General features: G+C 42.9%; 1 protein-coding gene across 1 annotated transcript in view; it reads right to left on the bottom strand.

The window, feature by feature from the left end:
- LOC124616551 (lachesin-like) overlaps nucleotides 1-19,094 on the bottom strand; it is a 354,912-nt gene that overhangs the window by 15,464 nt on the left and 320,354 nt on the right. The window contains exon 7 of the mRNA XM_047144869.1: nucleotides 14,365-14,484. Coding sequence (XP_047000825.1) covers nucleotides 14,365-14,484 — 120 coding nt within the window. The remainder of the gene's footprint in view (nucleotides 1-14,364; nucleotides 14,485-19,094) is intronic.

Raw genomic sequence — 19,094 nt, 5'->3', positions numbered from 1 at the left:
ACCTTGGCAGTCCCCTCCCGGAGATCCGAATGGTAAGTGACAGTTAAGATCTATGCAAAGCTTATTTGATATGACATTAATGAGAGACCTCCACTGTAAGTCCGATCCACGAGCGATGGAAATCAGCGCAGATCGGGCCACAGACGTGGGTGGCATTGCTGTCAGTTACAAGTGGCAGATGCGATGTGCGCATAGAGGAGCTTTGCGGTCGAAGAAAGCGATTATCCTATAAATTACCTCCAGCTTAATTGCAGAGGATTTGTAGCTTACCACCATCATCACCCATGACAACTCGCGCACACTTAACTTGTGGTTGTGTTTTATGCAGGGCTGCATCTTCTCGACTTCATGTTTTGATTCAGGTGCTTCTTAGCATTATAAATAACAAACGGAAACTACGAGTACTGTTTTTGGTATTCCTCAGTACAAAAACAACAACACTAGTACGATTAATTGAAACATTTCGCTGCCTCCGTGTCGCCGTCTTCACCCTAGGCAAAAACAGTACAGCGCAATCTTGAGAACCTGAACACATGCAGCTGTCAAAATGTTTGCTAGCTACACTCGTCGATATCATGACAAGACTGTCAAAGCAAATGCCCAAAAGCCCACGTACAACTGAGTCTGTTGCTTTTACATTGACTAGACAGAAGTCATGGGGTAGCTATATGCAAATGTATCACGTATACTAGTTATAAAAGGGCAGTGCATTGACAGAGCTGTCATTTGTACTCCGGTGTTTCGTGTGAAAAGGTTTCCGACGTGATCATCGCCGCACAACGGGAATTAACAGATTTTATACGTGTAATGGCAGTTGGAGCTAGGCGCACTGCACATTCCGTTTCTGAAAACGTCAGGGAATTCAATATTCCGAGATCCACGGTGTCAAGAGTTTGCCAAGAATACTAGATTTCAGGCGTTACCTCTCAACACAGATATCGCAGTGGCCGACGGCTTTCACTTAACAATCGAGAGCAGCGGCGTTTGTGTAGAGATGTCAGTGCTGACAGACAAGCAACACTACTTGAAACAACCGAAGAAATCCATATTGGACGCATCACAAACGTATTCGTTAGGACAGTGCGGCGAAATCTGGTATTAATGGGCTATGATAGCAGACGACAGTTGCTAGCGCCTTTGCTAACAGCACTACATCGCCTACCGCCCCTCTTCTGGGCTCCTGACCATATCGGTTGGACCCTCGACGACTGGGAAACCGTAGCCTGGTCAGATGAGTCCCGATTTCAGTTGGTAATGTCTGACGGTAGGTCTCGAGTTTGGTACAGATCCATAAAACCATGGATCCAAGTTGCAAATGAAGCACTGTGCAAGCTGATTGTTGCTCCATAATGGTGTAGGCTATGTTTACATGTAATGGACTGGGTCCTGTGATCCAACTGAACCAATTATTGACTGCAAATTGTTATTTTCGGCTACCTAGAGACCGTTTCCTTCCATTCATGGACTTCATGTACTCAAACAGCGAAGGAATTTTTATGGATGACAGTGCGCCATGTCACCAGGCGACAACCCTTGTTTGAGGAATAATGTGGACAATGATTTGGCCACACAGATCGACCGTCATGAATCCCATCGAAAATTTATAGTACATAATGGAGAAGTAAGTTCATGCACAAAATCCTGTAACGGCAACACTTTCGTAGCTATGGAAATGCTGTGTGTCTAATGCTTCCCGTGAGGTAGACCGGTCACCTGGTGCAAGCCTTTTGAGTTAACACCACTTCGGCGACCTGCGTGTCGATGCGGATGAAATGATGATAAGTACATCACAACACCCAGTCCCTGAGCTGAGAAAATCTCCGACCCAGCCGGGAATCGAACCCGGGCAATTAGGTATGACATTCCGACGCGCTGACCACTCAGCTACCAGGGGCGGACTTCGTAGCTATGAACGGCTATAAAGGCAGCATGGCTCAATATTTCTGCAACGGATTTCCAGTGACTTGTTGAGTCCATGCCACGTGAGCTGCTGCATTACGCTGTGCAAAAGAAGACCCAACGCGATATTAATAGCTATCCCCTAACATTTGTTGTCTAAGTGTATTTGAGTGCCTTATGAAGTCGTTCCTACGAAGTCAAACAAGCCATATGTCATAATTATGATGAACAAATGACAGTATCTCATAAACCACTGGTTATTTCCGCATGAAACTCTTGTTTAAAATAAATGGATCAACTAGGTTGCCAAGGGAAGGAAGGGCTAAAAACATAAAAAGAAATCATCAGAAAAATCCCAAAATAAAACAGCAAACACACTATCATTGTGATGCGTGCCAAACGATTCCGGTTTATCAGGGTATTAGGAAACTGTAACTGCATTTTGTCTAGGAACAATAATACGAAAGCTATAGATCTATCTTTATCAATGTCTATAATAACTAACAGTAATTACTCGTAAAATATCGTCTTCTAAGTAAAATTAGTTACCAGGCATTTTGACCTGTTGCTTCGTCTGAAAAACTTCAATTCCTTCAAAAGGCGTTTCGAAAATAGTGTCTCAAAATTGAGATAATTGTTGTTCTCGTATCAAGTTGATAGAAACTGTGTTCTGTCATCGTACAGAACAGGTGTCTCTGATTTGCAACACACGTCTGTAAATCTGGGAAAAATTTTACGGGGCTTGCCAAATAAGAAAATTTGAACTACAGGACGAATCCCGAAAGAGCAAAATTAAACATAAACATCTACATGGAAAGGGATGGATATTTCAAGCAATTTTTTCTGGAGGCTGAAAGTGTATGTTATGTTACATCAGAACCAACTTTTACAAAACAGAATTTAGGTACTGACGAACAAAGCAGTTTTAATCTGCCTAATAGATCTGGAACTGATCAGATGGTCGAAACCGATCTCCAGTTCCTGAAAAGAGCGGCGAGCTGAATAGAATTACGTCACACTATCAATATTTCCTATTTTTACTCATCCACCTTTCCATAGTGAGTCACGAACCACGTAAAATCGTCATTTCTGCCTCTGTCAAAAAGTGCTACGTAAATCCTAAATGAATTATGGAACAAGACTGACTGATTACTCACAAAAAACTCTAATGAGCCAACAGTCCTTATTACACATTGATACCTTCTCCTTAATAGTTTACGGAGCGCTTCAGACATTTTACAGAATCTGAAATGGACTGCTCTGCTGGCAAACGAATGCCTGCCCCCTTGTCTGAACACAAAATACATTCACATAAAATGTGGCCTACTGAAATCTGTGTGCCACAAGGACCCCACGTTGGAGAGTCCACCGCACGAGCGTTACGACATGTGTAATAGGTCTATGCCCTATCCAAACATGGGTGAAAAGTACTTCAACTTGCATTATCAGCCGGGAGGAAATACGTCCCGATCGAGTATTGTTTTTACCAAGTGCAGCTCACTGTCTGTCACTGGGAGACACTCTTCTTCCCAATAGTGCATGGCACCTATGATATAACCTGATTATGGTACGCTCTTCTTTGTTTGCCACACGCGGTAATTCATTTCCCTGAATTACCTTCTGCCTAGATACTCAGCAGAAGGAAACCACCAGAACCATCCTTTGCAGGCAGAGTTGTGAGACCAGGATATTTTGGACATACTTGTTTGCTGAATAAATTCATTGATTGTATTCATCGGCTCGTAGGACACTAAGTTATACAGAAACGTCCAGATGGATCACTATGGAAGAAGCAGGATGCTGAAGTACATAGGAATGGTTAAACGCGTTTGAAATTCTCAGATTCTTTAGATACGGTTATACAGTAAATACCACAATATATATTTCACTTGAAGAGGCATTGACATCTCCAAAAAGGACAGTCAACGGAAAGTAGCTGCAAGAAAGGTTAATTGCAAATAACTAACTTTGCTCTTTTCTTACATGATATACTGCAAACTGAGGATGAAGAGCAATAGACAGGTTCCATATCTCCTTATTCCCGAAAAGCATTTGACACGGTGCCTACTGCAGAGTGATAACGAATGGAATAGGCTTCCCTCCACGAATTCCACTGCTGTGTGAACCCTTTCGTTTCAGAATAGCAACTGCAACCTACGTCCTGTCTAGGTACCAGAGTTCCGAAACTTCACGTACTTTGTGACCACCAATTTTGATATTAAGTTTCTCGCTGCTCTCTCTTCTGTTACTTCTCATTACTTTCACCTTTCTTCGATTTACTCTCAATTCTGTACTCATTAGACTGTTCATTCCATTCAACAGACCCTGTAATTCTTCTTCACTTCCTCTTAGTATAGCAAAGGCATCAGGGAACCTTATCATTCATATCATTTCACCTTGAATGTTCATCCCATTCTTCAACCTTTATTTTATTTCCGTCAGTGCTTCTTCGGTGTGTACGTTCACCAGCAGTGGCGAAATACTGCAACCCTGTCTTACACCCTTTTTAATTCGAGCACTTTGTTCTTGGTCCTCCAGTCTTATTGTTCCTCTCTTGATTCTTGTATATATTGTATATTACCCATCTTTACATACAGCTTACCTTTGTTTTTCTCGAATTTCGAACGTCTTGCACCGTTTGATACGGTCGAAAAGCCTTTAGCAGGTCGACGCATCCTATGAAAGTGTATTGATTTTTCTTCCGTCTTGTTCCATTATCAGCCGCAACGTCAAAACTGCCTCTCTGGTCTCTTTACCTTTCCTAAATCCCAATTCATCGTCATATAACAGACACTCAATTCTCTATACACGTAAATGATCAGGTGGACAGGGTGGGTGGCAATCTCTGGTTGTTTGCTGATTGCCCTGCTGCATATAGGAAGGTGTCTCAGTTGAGTGACTGTCGGATGATACGAGAACACTTAGAATTTCTAATTGGTGTCATGAATGGTGGCTAGCTCCAAATGTAAGTTAATGCGGATGGGTAGGAAAAACTAACTCGTAATGTTCAGATACAGCATTAGTAGTGTCCTGCTTGACACAGTCACGTCGTTTAAATATCTGGGCGTAACTCTCCAAAGCGATGTGAAATGGAACGAGCATCTGACGGTTGTGGAAGGAAGGCGAATGGTCGATTTCGGGAATGTGTGGTTCATCTACAAAGGAGACTGTATGTAGGATGCTAGTATGATCTATTCGTGAGTACTACTTGAGTGTTTGGCAACGCATTAGGCCGGATTAAAGCAACAGAGGCGGTCGATTATATTTGCCACCGGTAGGTACAAACAATATGCAAGTATTTTGGAGATACTTCGAGAACTCAAATGGAAATCCCTGGAGGGAAGACGACTTACTTTTCGACGAACGCTAAAAAAGCATTTCAAGCTAACTGCCAAACAATTCTACTGGTGCCAACATACATATCGCCTAAGGACAATAAGGATCAGATAGGAGACATTAAAGGTCATGGGGAGAGTATTGACAGTCGTTTTTCACTCGCTCTCTTGCCAGTGGAACGGGAAAGGAATTGATTGCTAGTGATAAAGGGTACCCACCGCCAAGCACCGTACGGTGGCTTACTGTGCACGTATGTGGATGTAGTGTGGATGTACAAACCTAGTATATCAGAAGAAATACTTCATTTGATGGACGAAAAATATAGGTAAAATGATATTCAGGAAAAGTGGAAAATACAGCATTATAAGTCACTTAGAATGAAATAAACAGGAAGCGCAGGGAATTTAGGGCGGAATGATTGCAGGAAAGAATGCGAAAACACGAAAAAGAAATTGTTATCGGATGGGCTTATTCAGCCTCTAGGAAAGTCAAAACAATCATTGGTGAAATTAAAAGAAAAGGTTCCAACTTTAATAGTAGGAGAGGAATTGCATTGTTAAAATCAGAGAAGTGAGAGAATGGTTGAAAGGGTATGCTGAAGGCCTCTACCAGTGGGAGAAACTGTCTGATGACGTGATAGAATGACAAATGGGAGTCGATACTGAAGACTTGGGGCATCCAGTACTACAGTTCTGAAATAATTGACATAAAATAAGACGGAAAGCATTGACATACCTGCGGAATTTCGAAAATTGTTGCTGGAAGGTAACTAAACAGCTTTTCACTGTCGTTAGTACAACATACCAGTACTGAGGAATAGTATCAGACTTTCTAAATAGTATCATCCAGACAATCACGAAGCTAGAGAGGCCAGATAAGTGCGAGAAATACTGCATAATAAGCTTAACACCTCATGTATCCTACTTGCTGACGAGAACAATGTACATAAGAATGGAAGACAAAATTGAGGATTTTGTTGTTGACGATAACTTCTGCTTTAGAAAAGGTAAAAGCTCCAGATAGGAAGTTCTGACATTGTGCTTCATAATGGAAGCAGAATTCAAGAAAAGTTGAGACAGGATTGTAGAAAAGCGTTGACAATTACAAATAGTGCAAGAGGCTCGAAATTTTCAGGAATGTAGGTGTACGATATGGAGACAACGAGTAATAAACAACATGTAGAAGGAAGGATATTAGCCGACCGTTGTGGCCGAGCGGTTCTAGGCGCTTCAGTCTGAAACTGCGCGACTGCTACGGTCGCAGGTTCAAATCCTGCCTCGGGCATGTTCAAATGGTTCAAAGCACTATGGGACTTAACATCTATGGTCATCATTCCCCTACAACTTAGAACTACTTAAACCTAACTAACCTAAGGACAGCACACAACACCCAGTTATCACGAGGCAGAGAAAATCCCTGACTCCGCCGGGAATCGAACCCGGGCGCGGGAAGCGAGAACGCTACCGCACGACCACGAGCTGCGGACCCTCGGGCATGGATGTGTGTGTGTTGTCCTTAAGTCAGTTAGGTTTAAGTAGTTCTAAGTTCTTGGGGACTGATGACCCCAGATGTTAAGTCTCATAGAGCTCAGAGCCATTTGAACAATTTCTTTTTTGAAGGATATTAGACTGGGAATTAGAAAGGATATTGGATAGGGAGTAAGGGTTTTGCTTCTATTGTTCAATATAAACAGCGATGACGGAAATAAACGAAATGTTAAGGAATAGGACTATAATTTAGAGTGAATGAAATCAATCATAATATTCGCTGAAGACATTGCTATCCTCGGTAACAGCGAGGAAGAATTACAGGATCTGCTGTATGTACCTATGTTCTGTACTGTTCAAACCCTTGTCCAGCAATCGAGATTTAGGTTTTCCGCGATTTCTGTAAATCACTCTAGGTAAATTCTGGGATGATTCCTTTGAAACGGCACGGCCGATTTTCTTCTCCAGCCTCGACACATCCGAGCTTGTGCTCCGTCTCTAACGACCTTGATGTCGACGAGACGTTAAACCCAATTTTTCTCCTTCCTTGAACAGCCTAATGAGTACAGTACGTGTACTGAGAGTAAATCGAAGAAAGACGAAAGTATTGAGAAGTAACAGAAATGAGAAAAGTGAGAAATTTAACACAAGGGTTGGTGATCATGAAGTACGTGAAGTTAAGGAACCTCGGAAGAAAACTTACACATCATGGATGAAGAAAAACAGGACAAAAACACCACCTACCACCTGCCGTGGTGAACATACCCAGTCGCCGGACTATAAGAATATGGCCTGTGTCAAAGTCGCTTATGTCAGTGAATTTCATCACTTGCGGCACGTTCAGTCGCAGAATGATTCCCAATTCGTCTCTGCTACTATAGAGATGGTGCGAGCCAAACTCCTTTACTGGACATCGATCGAGTAGAAACCTTATGCTTTCCGATATCTTATGTGATAAGGCACATGCAAAGTCGAAATAGTATACTAAACTTGAGGATTTACATTTCTCACAGTTTCGAATTCGATCTCTGAACGCCACTGTGAATACAACTAATACCTAACCCTATTCTAAGAAAATGCACAGTGTGTAAAGTAAAGGTGCCTTTTAAGTTACTGTAAGGATGATGTTACTGAGAGAATAATAGTGTAACATAGAGATCTATGTTCATTGATAAGCGGGCATGTCACATGGCATCGTACAGATGAATAGAACGACGGGAAAAAATCGAGATACCAAGGAGAAATTGTGCAATATAAACGGAGGTTCGTAGGCGTGTTTCTACGCCTGAAAGATGACGTCTTTTCCAATTTCGCGCCAGTCGCATAAGAGTGGCGCTAGAAGCTCCACTACGAGGATGCAAAGCAGGTTTACTTTAAATATGTTCTGTAGCTTTCATGGGCATTTGTTACCTTTGAGATTTGACGTGGTGAGTTGATGTTGGTCACGAATGTATGTAGGGCCACAAAGACGTTATTATCAGCACCTCACTGAGCTTAGACGAGGTCTTGTAGTAGGGCTGCGAGAAGCTGATGTTCCATCTACGATAACGCAGGAAGACATGGCAGGAATGTAGCACTGCACACGACTGCTGACGGTGGTGGTCACGAGAATGTAGGTTTAAAGGAGACCGGACTCACAATGGCGACGTGGCACTACCGAAAGAGGAGACTACTGTGTTCGGCGTAGGATAGATGTTGTTGTTGTTGTGGTCTTCAGTCCTGAGACTGGTTTGATGCAGCTCTCCATGCTACTCTATCCTGTGCAAGTTTCTTCATCTCCCAGTACCTACTGCAACCTACATCCTTCTGAATCTGTTTAGTGTATTCATCTCTTGGTCTCCCTCTACGACTTTTACCCTCCACGATGCCCTCCAATACTAAATTGGTGATCCCTTGATGCCTCAGAACATGTCCTACCAACCGATCCCTTCTTCTAGTTAAGTTGTGCCACAAAATTCTCTTCTCCCCAATCCTATTCAATACCTCCTCATTAGTTATATGATCTATCCATCTAATCTTCAGCATTCTTCTGTAGCACCACATTTCTAAAGCTTCTATTCTCTTCTTGTCCAAACTAGTTATCGTCCATGTTTCACTTCCATACATGGCTACGCTCCATACAAATACTTTCAGAAACGACTTCCTGACACTTAAATCAATACTCGATGTTAACAAATTTCTCTTCTTCAGAAACTCTTTCCTCGCCATTGCCAGTCCACATTTGATATCCTCTCTACTTCGATCATCATCAGTTATTTTGCTCCCCAAATAGCAAAACTCCTTTACTACTTTCAGTGTCTCATTTCCTAATTCCCTCAGCATCACCCGACTTAATTCGACTACATTCCATTATCCTCGTTTTGCTTTTGTTGGTGATCATCTTATACCCTCCTTTCATAACACTCTCCATTCCGTCCAATGTTTTATGGTGAAAGCCTGCTGCCTCGTTGCCAGTGACGGCCGTGAGTTGGTTATTAGGGTGTCAGTTCAGCGCCTGCAACCAACTTGTGTGCATGCCAGACACACTGCTACAACTGGGGTCACGGCCTCGGGTGCAGTAGCACTTTCGTGGTTGTCCCACGCACCCTGGCTGCTGATTTGTCCGTCCGTCTGGCCATTCGTGAATGGCATTCAAAAATGGTTCAAATGGCTCTGAGCACTATGGGACTTAACATCTATGGTCATCAGTCCCCTAGAACTTAGAACTACTTAAACCTAACTAACCTAAGGACATCACACAACTCCCAGCCATCACGAGGCAGAGAAAATCCCTGACCCCGCCGGGTATCGAACCCGGGAACTCGGGCGTGGGAAGCGAGAACGCTACCGCACGACCACGAGATGCGGGCGAATGGCATTTCTGGGGCTGTTTTCCAACTGGATAACGCTCGTCCACATATCGATGTTGTAACTCAACTTTCTCTGCTGAGTGTCGACAAGTTGCCTTGGCTTGCTCGATCATCATATCTGCATCCAGTCGAGCACATATGGGACACAATCGTACAACAGCTCCAGCGTCATCCACATAGCATATTAACGGTTCCTGTTCACCGAAAAAGGGCAACAGGCATGGAACCCTATTCCGCAAACTGACATGTGGCACCTGTACACCACAGTGCAAGCCCATACTTGCATTCAACATTCTGGCGGTTATACCGGTTATTAATGTAACAGCATTTCACATTTGCACTGGCTTATCTCGCGCTTACATTAATATGGGATCTTGCAATGTTAATCACTTAAATACGTTAACTAGACAAATGGATTCCCGAAATATAATTACTTACATTAATTATTTCTTGATGTTGCGATTTTTTTTCCGTTGGTACATTTTTTTCCGAGGTACAATTTAATTTAAAACATGTTATTCGGAAGTATACTATGGACGTCGGTCGGATTGCAATTTAATAGCTAGTTAGTCGGAAATAACGGTAAATTACGTTAATTTCAGCGCGAAACCCATAGAAATACTAGAGTCACTGTTGCGGTTCCGCACATTCCTTGTGCGTGATTCCTAAGGTCAAATAACGCTCCAACAGCAGTAGGACCAGTTCCGATCCTTAATATTGCGCGCAGAGGCTCCCCCTGTAGAAACGACATCGAGGACAGGACTTGACAAATGTCTCGGGGTGATGCAATTAGCTGCGTACCGTATGTGTGGCGGATTCCTGTAGATACCAAGATAATAACGTCTTTCAGGGGAACGTGAACAGGTTCTCATCGTGACGGACATTTCTCATTACGTTTGGACACATGGACTTATTCCCAGTGAAAGGCAATAAGGACCTCTCTACGTTCCTCATTGAGCGGTATCAGTTTTGATTACCGCAAACCGAGATTTATAAGTTGTACATGAATTTGCATTAGTCCACCACAGGCGACATTTTTAATGTCTTTCCTGATATTATGTTACTTACTTAATTAGTGTATCTACTGCAATTGACCTGTATGGCAATATCCGCATTTGATCTTATCTCGTTCTTCGCCACTCTTCTCTCCGGTGGACAGTGTTACCTTTAAAGTCGCATTAACCAAGTTGATGGAAGTTACGAGGTCTTCTTGTTTGTTAATCGTTAAAGCTGTGTTTTGTGTGCTTCTTTCTCTAATTATTTTTGTGTTGCGTTTTTGTGGAACAAAAGGGTAACTAACTCGTTTATCCCCGTGCAGGGGTGAAAAGAAGCGTTAAAGTGAAACTCAGGCTGATGAGTGCATCAGGCCAGCACTTATTACTTCCTTTTCAATGTCAATAAACCTTATCAACAGCCGTGCGCTTTAAGATATTTTATTTTATTCTGAAAGCAATCAGTTTCGGCAATTCTTGTTGCCATCTTCAGGCCCCATGCGTCTCTTCCAGATCAACGAACTTATCGTATAGAGCCATGAAACTGGATATCGTGAATTTCAGTCGTTCTGCATCAACTGACGCTTTCGTATGAAGCAGCTGCACAACGGTTGGAATTCACGATATCCAGTTTTATGACGCTATACGATAAGTTCGTTGATTTGGAAGAGACGCATGGGGCCTGAAGATGGCAAAAAGAATTGCCGAAACTGGTTGCTTTCAGAATAAAATAAAATATCTTAAAGTGTACGGCTGTTGGTAAAGTTTATTGACATTGAAAAGTACGTACTAGCCGATGTCCCCTGGCCGTAACGGACCAATAGGGACTTATTAATTCCTTTCGTGGATTTTGTCCCGACTCAGCATTCCCTCTTCCTCCTACTGGTTGAAATAGTCTGATGTTAAAGATCTACTCAAGATAGCAGATAAGGAAATAATATGAAACTCTCGTCTTATTGCACTTTTCTAGACAATCACGAAAACTTTAGAGAAGGTAATGTACAAAATTCTTCTTGACCATCTGCCTACAAAAAATATGTTGTCAAAATCACAGCTTGGATTCTGTAAAAGTTTCCGGTGGTGAGAAGTCATCCAGTCAATGATTGGCTCAGTCGGACAAGAGGACCCAGTCGGAGCCACCGTGCCGGCCGCGGTGGTCTAGTGGTTCTAGGCGCGCAGTCCAGAACCGCGGGCCTGCTACGGTCGCAGGTTCGAATCCTGCCTCGGGCATGGATGTGTGTGATGTCCTTAGGTTAGTTCGGTTTAAGTAGTTCTAAGTCCTAGGGGACTGATGACCACATCAGTTAAGTCCCATAGTGCTCAGAGCCATTTTTTCGGAGCCACTGTGAGCTTGCACAGTGCCTTGTTGACAACCTGGCTCCATGGCTACGTGAGATTGCGCCACATTCGAACCCTACCGTCAGCTCTTACTAACTGAAATTGGAAGTCATCTGATCCAGTGATCTAGAGTCCAGCCAATATAGTCACGAGCGCGGGAGAACCGGAGCAAGTGATGTCATACTGTTATCAAAGGTCACTGGCGTCGGTCGTCTACTGACACAGCCTATTAACGCCAGATTTCACCACACTGTCCTAAAAGACATGTTCGTCGTACGTCTCAACAACTCTACGCAAACGCCGCTGCTCTCGGTCGTTAAGTGAATGCCGTTCGCCATTGCGTTGTCCGTGTGAGAGGCGATGCCTGAAATTTTATATTCTTGGCGCAGTCTTGAAAGTGTTGATCTCGGAATATCGCATTCCCTAACGATTTCCTAAATGGAAAATCCCATGCATCTAACTCCAACTACCATTCAGCGTTCAAAGTCTCTTAATTCCCGTTGCGCGGCCATAATCACGTTGGACACCTTTTCACACGAATCACCTGAGTATAAATGACAGCTCCGCCAATGAACTGCCCTTTTATACCTTGTGTACGAGATACACCGCCATCGGTACAGGGTGTCCCAAAACGAATGACCCGATTTTAACTTGTAATAATATTGAGGCAAATGTCACTAGGTAACTGAAACAACGCTAGATGTAATCAGCATGGTCTAGAGATTCAGAAAAAATCCGCTAGATGTCGCCACGACCGCTGACCCGGAGTGTGCAGCCAGTCTCGCGCAATGTGGCGTCCGCGCAACAGATGGTGTATCGTGTTATTGAATTTAGTCGTACTCAGTCAATGATCGCAGTTTACCGGGCGTTTCATATTCGATTTCGTGCTAAACCACCACCACCAAAGAATATTCGACGGTGGTATAAACAGTTTGAAGAAACAAGATGCCTCTGTAAAGGCAAATGTTCTGGCCAGCCACGTGTTCCTAAACAAACAATGGAACAAATCCGACGAGCATTTGAGCGGAGCCCCCGCAGGTCTACGCGTCCTGTTACCATTGAACTTGCGTTACCACGCATGAGAGTTTGACGTGTGTTACGGCGTCGTTTAGCCCTCAAGCCATACTGAATACAACTGCTACAAGCTCTTCGAGATACTGACAAAGTGAAGCGAGTGGACTTCAGCAATGCTATTCTAGAGGACATGGAAAATGACACTTTTACGTCACGGTTGATATTCAGCGGTAAGGCAACTTTCCATATTAGCGGTAAGGTTCACTGTTATAATGTGCGTGTATGGGGGCTCGAAAATTCTCATAAAACAATTAAACACGAAAGTGATTCACCAAAAGTGAATTTTTTTGTGCTGTGTCGCAAATCAAGGTTTATGGACCGTTTTTTTTCTTTTTTTTTAGGGAAGAAACTGTAACAGGAGAATCATATCTTGCAATGCTCTGGAACTGGTTATTCCCACAACTTTATATCAGCAAAATGGAGCACCAATACACTGGAACAACAACGTGTGCAGTTTCCTCAATGCCAACGGGCCTCATTGTTGGATAGGGCATACAGGACTGCGAGACCAGGCTTTACACTCCTGGCCTCCCAGGTCTCCTGATTTAACACAATGTGATTTTTTCCTGTGTGGATATGTTAAACAATGTGTTTACGTTCCTCCCTTACCTCGTGACATTGATGAACTAAAAACTAGAATACCAGCTGCTGGAGCTTCAGTGACAGAAGACACCTTACGCTCAGTTTAGGATGAATTCGGCTATTGGCTAGATGTCGTCCATGCAGCCTGTGGAGGACATATTGAACATTTATGATGGATTTTTATAAAATTCTGTCTTTTCTGAGTAATTTAGTATGCTATTTGTTGGTGTTAAGCCCTTCTTCCTAATAAATAATTCTATTTAAATCGGGTCATTCTTTTTGGGACATTCTGTGTAAGTGAAAATCGATAGCCCATGACTTTCGTCACATCAGTGTAAGTCGTAATCCAACTAGGGGCTAATTCTTGTGCATATTAATCACCGTTCATCAGCAACAATGTCAGAAGGTATGTTCCGTTTTTTATACGGATGACAAAAATTGTGCGATACGTAGGTAATCAAGTATATTCATACAAAGAGTTGGACATTAAAAAGTGGTTTCGACCCAGTTCTTTCGCACAGAACGTCGAACACGCGTACCATATGCAATTCAATACTTGTCAGCCACTTCCACTTATAATATGTATAAAATGGGAGAGACTGACAGTGTTCAGTTCTTAGGTTACAACTTGATATTTTACTAAGGCCTCAACAATATACTAACGATCAGACATTAAAAGTATAGCTAAAGGGGCTACAAAAATGGCTATAAAGTGAAATATGGAAGGATAAGCACGTGCTCTGTAGATGGAGAGAGAAAGAGAGAGAGAGAGAGAGAGAGAGAGAGAGAGAAAGACCTGCACATTACCTGTTTCGCGGTGCCAGGAGTTGAGCGCTCTGGGAGAGGCCTCCACGTAGCACTGGAGCACCACGTCGCTGCCCTGTGGCGCCAACACCAGCTGGTTGGTCACTTTGATCAGCGGGTGAACTGAAAACACACACAAAAACCGTGTCACAGGTGCTGTCCCTAGATACTTTCCTTTACAGTCAACATTTGCTAACATACTCTCTACAGGACTTGGACTTGAGTTTCCCTATGCTTTGAGCATTATGGTTGTATACCGTAGATAAACAGAACAAGATATGTGGCTAGCAGTTGGAAGAAAGCAGAGGCAACACCCATCTACAAGAAGCGCAGCAGAAGTGATGCACAACTATCTTGAAAACCATTTGTTCTAGTCTGTTATAATATTTTCTGAGCTGAAACGTAATTTATTTCGAACAGAAACTCCTCCTCCATGCCAGTTAGCACTGTTCCGAAAACAGTACCCGTGGTCTAGGGGTAGCGTATTTGATTCATAATCAAAACGTCTTCGGTCCTGGGATCGATCCCCCCCCCCCCCCCCCACTGCCTAAATTTTGATAAATAATCAGCATTGGCGGCCGAAGACTTCCAGCATAAGAAGTCAGCCTCATTCTGCCAACGGCCTTGTCAAAGATGGCGGAGGAGCGGATAGAGGTTCAGGGTACTCTCTTGTCCTAGGGGTGGGAAATTGCCCCTAAAGGCGGAAGAATCAGCAATGATCAACGACATGAGGATGCAGAAGGCAACTGCATTAAAGACACGTAAGGTGTATCCACAGGAGATGTGGCCTGTAATTGAAGAAGTGTCATGATGATCTCTCCATTGGCAAAAGATTCCGGAACAGTCCCCTAATTGGATCTCTGAGAGGGGACTGCCAAGGGGGAGGTTACCATGAGCAAAAGATTGAATAATCTACGAAAGGATAACGTTCTACGAGTCGGGGCGTGGAATGTCAGAAGCTTGAACGTGGTAGGGAAACTAGAAAATCTGAAAAAGGAAATGCAAAGGCTCAATCTAGATATAGTAGGGGTCAGTGAAGTGAAGTAGAAGGAAGACAAGGATTTCTGGTCAGATGAGTATCGGGTAATATCAACAGCAGCAGAAAATGGTATAACAGGTGTAGGATTCGTTATGAATAGGAAGGTAGGGTAGAGGGTGTGTTACTGTGAACAGTTCAGTGACCGGGTTGTTCTATTCAGAATCGACAGCAGACCAACACCGACAACGATAGTTCAGGTATACATGCCGACGTCGCAAGCTGAAGATGAACAGATAGAGAAAGTGTATGAGGATATTGAAAGGGTAATGCAGTATGTAAAGGGGGACGGAAATCTAATAGTCATGGGCGACTGGAATGCAGTTGTAGGGGAAGGAGTAGAAGAAAAGTTTACAGGAGAATATGGGCTTGGGACAAGGAATGAAAGAGGAGAAAGACTAATTGAGTTCTGTAACAAGTTTCAGCTAGTAATAGCGAATACCCTGTTCAAGAATCACAAGAGGAGGAGGGATACTTGGAAAAGGCCGGGAGATACGGGAAGATTTCAATTAGATTACATCATGGTCAGACAGAGATTCCGAAATCAGATACTGGATTGTAAGGCGTACCCAGGAGCAGATATAGACTCAGATCACAATATAGTAGTGATGAAGAGTAGGCTGAAGATCAAGACATTAGTCAGGAAGAATCAATACGCAAAGAAGTGGGATACGGAAGTACTAAGGAATGACGAGATACGTTTGAAGTTCTCTAAGGCTATAGATACAGCAGCAGGCAATACAGTTGAAGAGGAATGGACATCTCTAAAAAGGGCCATCACTGAAGTTGGGAAGGAAAACATAGGTACAAAGAAGGTAGCTGCGAAGAAACCATGGTTAACAGAAGAAATACTTCAGTTGATTGATGAAAGGAGGAAGTACAAACATGTTCCGGGAAAATCAGGAATACAGAAATACAAGTCGCTGAGGAATGAAATAAATAGGAAGTGCAGGGAAGCTAAGACGAAATGGCTGCAGGAAAAATGTGAAGACATCGAAAAAGATATGATTGTCGGAAGGACAGACTCAGCATAGAGGAAAGTCAAAACAACCTTTGGTGACATTAAAAGCAACGGTGGTAACATTAAGGGTGCAACGGGAATTCCACTGTTAAATGCAGAGGAGAGAGCAGATAGGTGGAAAGAATACATTGAAAGCCTCTATGAGGGTGAAAATTTGTCTGATGTGATAGAAGAAGAAACAGGAGTCGAGTTAGAAGTAATAGGGGATCCAGTATTAGAATCGGAATTTAAAAGAGCTTTGGAGGACTTACGGCCAAATAAGACAGAAGGAATAGATAACATTCCATCAGAATTTCTAAAATCATTGGGGGAAGTGGCAACAAAACGACTATTCACGTTGGTGTGTAGAATATATGAGTCTGACGATATGCCATCTGAATTTCGGAAAAGCATCATCCACACAATTCCGAAGACGGCAAGAGCTGACAAGTGCGAGAATTATCGCGCAATCAGCTTAACAGCTCATGCATCGAAGCTGCTTACAAGAATAATATAAAGAAGAATGGAAAAGAAATTGAGATTGCGCTAGGTGACGATCAGTATGGCTTTAGGAAAAGTAAAGGGACGAGAGAGGCAATTCTGACGTTACGGCTAATAATGGAAGCAAGGCTAAATAAAAATCAGGACACTTTCATAGGATTTGTTGACCTGGAAAAAGCGTTCGACAATATAAAATGGTGCAAGCTGTTCGAGATTCTGAAAAAAGTAGGGGTAAGCTATAGGGAGAGACGGGTCATATACAATATGTACAACAACCAAGAGGGAATAATAAGAGTGGACGATCAAGAACGAAGTGCTCGTATTAAGAAGGGTGTAAGACAAGGCTGTAACCTTTCACCCCTACTCTTCAATCTGTACATCGAGGAAGCAATGATGGAAATAAAAGAAAGGTTCAGGAGTTGAATTAAAATACAAGGTGAAAGGATATCAATGATACGATTCGCTGATGACATTGCTATCCCGAGTGAAAGTGAAGAAGAATTAAATGATCTGCTGAACGGAATGAACAGTCTAATGAGTACACAGTATGGTTTCAGAGTAAATCGGAGAAAGACGAAGGTAATGAGAAGTAGTAGAAATGAGAACAGCGAGAAACTTAACATCAGGATTGATGGTCACGAACTCAATGAAGTTAAGGAATTCTGCTACCTAGGCAGTAAAATAACCAATGACGGACGGAGCAAGGAGGACATCAAAAACAGATTCGCTATGGCAAAAAAGGCATTTCTGGCCAAGAGAAGTCTACTAATATCAAATACCGGCCTTAATTTGAGGAAGAAATTTCTGAGGATGTACGTCTGGAGTACAGCATTGTATAGTAGTGAAACATGGACTGTGGGAAAACCGGAACAGAAGAGAATCGAAGCATTTGAGATGTGATGCTATAGACGAATGTTGAAAATTAGGTGGACTGATAAGGTAAGGAATGAGGAGGTTCTACGCAGAATCGGAGAGGAAAGGAATATGTGGAAAACACTGATAAGGAGAAGGGACAGGATGATAGGACATCTGCTAAGACATGAGGGAATGACTTCCATGGTAGTAGAGGGAGCTGTAGAGGGCACAAACTGTGGAGGAAGACAGAGATTGGAATACGTCAAGCAAATAATTGAGGACGTAGGTGTGCTAAGCACAGGAAAGGAATTCGTGGCGGGCCGCATTAAACCAGTCAGCAGACTGATGACAAAAAAAACAACTCAAAGTGGGCTCTTCTCACATGTAATCATGAGCGCTACGGATCAAAACAGTCAGGTAGTTGCTGTGTTTCTTTATTTCGCAAAAGCATTTGATTCAGTGATGGGATGGCGAAGCGCGGCGACTCGAGCGCACCGAGAATTCCTCGAGCCTCTAGTTCTCAAGCAATTCTGGAGAAGCTCACGAGAATCGGCGTGTGCCGCTGCGCGCCAGTTGGCTGCGACAACATACGCCGCGCCGCTGTTGTTTTATGAATTGAATGCCGCCGCTAGACAAACACGCTCGCTGCTCGCTGTGCTCGTAACAAGTATGTCTCAGGTTTCATTCGAGTAAAGTTGTTATTTAAATCAATATGGACACTCGAAAACGAGCACCAGGGTGCTGGCAATACTTTACGGAGGATGGAGATAACGTTACTTGCAACATTTGTCGTAAAAATCTCCGTAATTAATCAAAAAATACAACGGGCATGATCAGACATCTTAAACTGCACAATTTACCGAGCAATAAAACAGCGACGTCCGTGGATACAGATATTCATTCTTCCAATAGTGCGAGGCAGACATAATATCCAGGTACGTATGGTACAAAAGGTGAATTCCGTGCAAAAGTTCAGATAGCGCCGGAAGCTGTCCGCCACGCTTAAAAAACACAGATTTTTTAATCGTACTCTGATAACATACAACATACCCCAAAATCAAACCTATACCATCCTAGCTTTTGCACGATATGATATGTAATTTTATTGGACTAGTTGTCGAGCATAACGTATCCCCTTGCAGGAGCACTGATCTAAATCTTACGCTTCTCTTCATAGAGGGAAGTAAACGGCAACAGCAGCTAGATGAAGCGCTAGTGGCCATGATAACAGACGATTTTCAACCGCTTTCAATCGTCGAGGACACTGATTTTCGAAGATTTGTTTCACTGTTGGACCCACAATACTCGATACCAAATCGAAAAAAGTTGCGCCTCATGATT

Source organism: Schistocerca americana, chromosome 5, assembly GCF_021461395.2.
Source record: "Schistocerca americana isolate TAMUIC-IGC-003095 chromosome 5, iqSchAmer2.1, whole genome shotgun sequence".
Lineage (NCBI taxonomy): Eukaryota > Metazoa > Arthropoda > Insecta > Orthoptera > Acrididae > Schistocerca > Schistocerca americana.
Note: the sequence above shows the minus strand (reverse complement) of the source record. Positions and strands in the feature narration are given on the sequence as shown.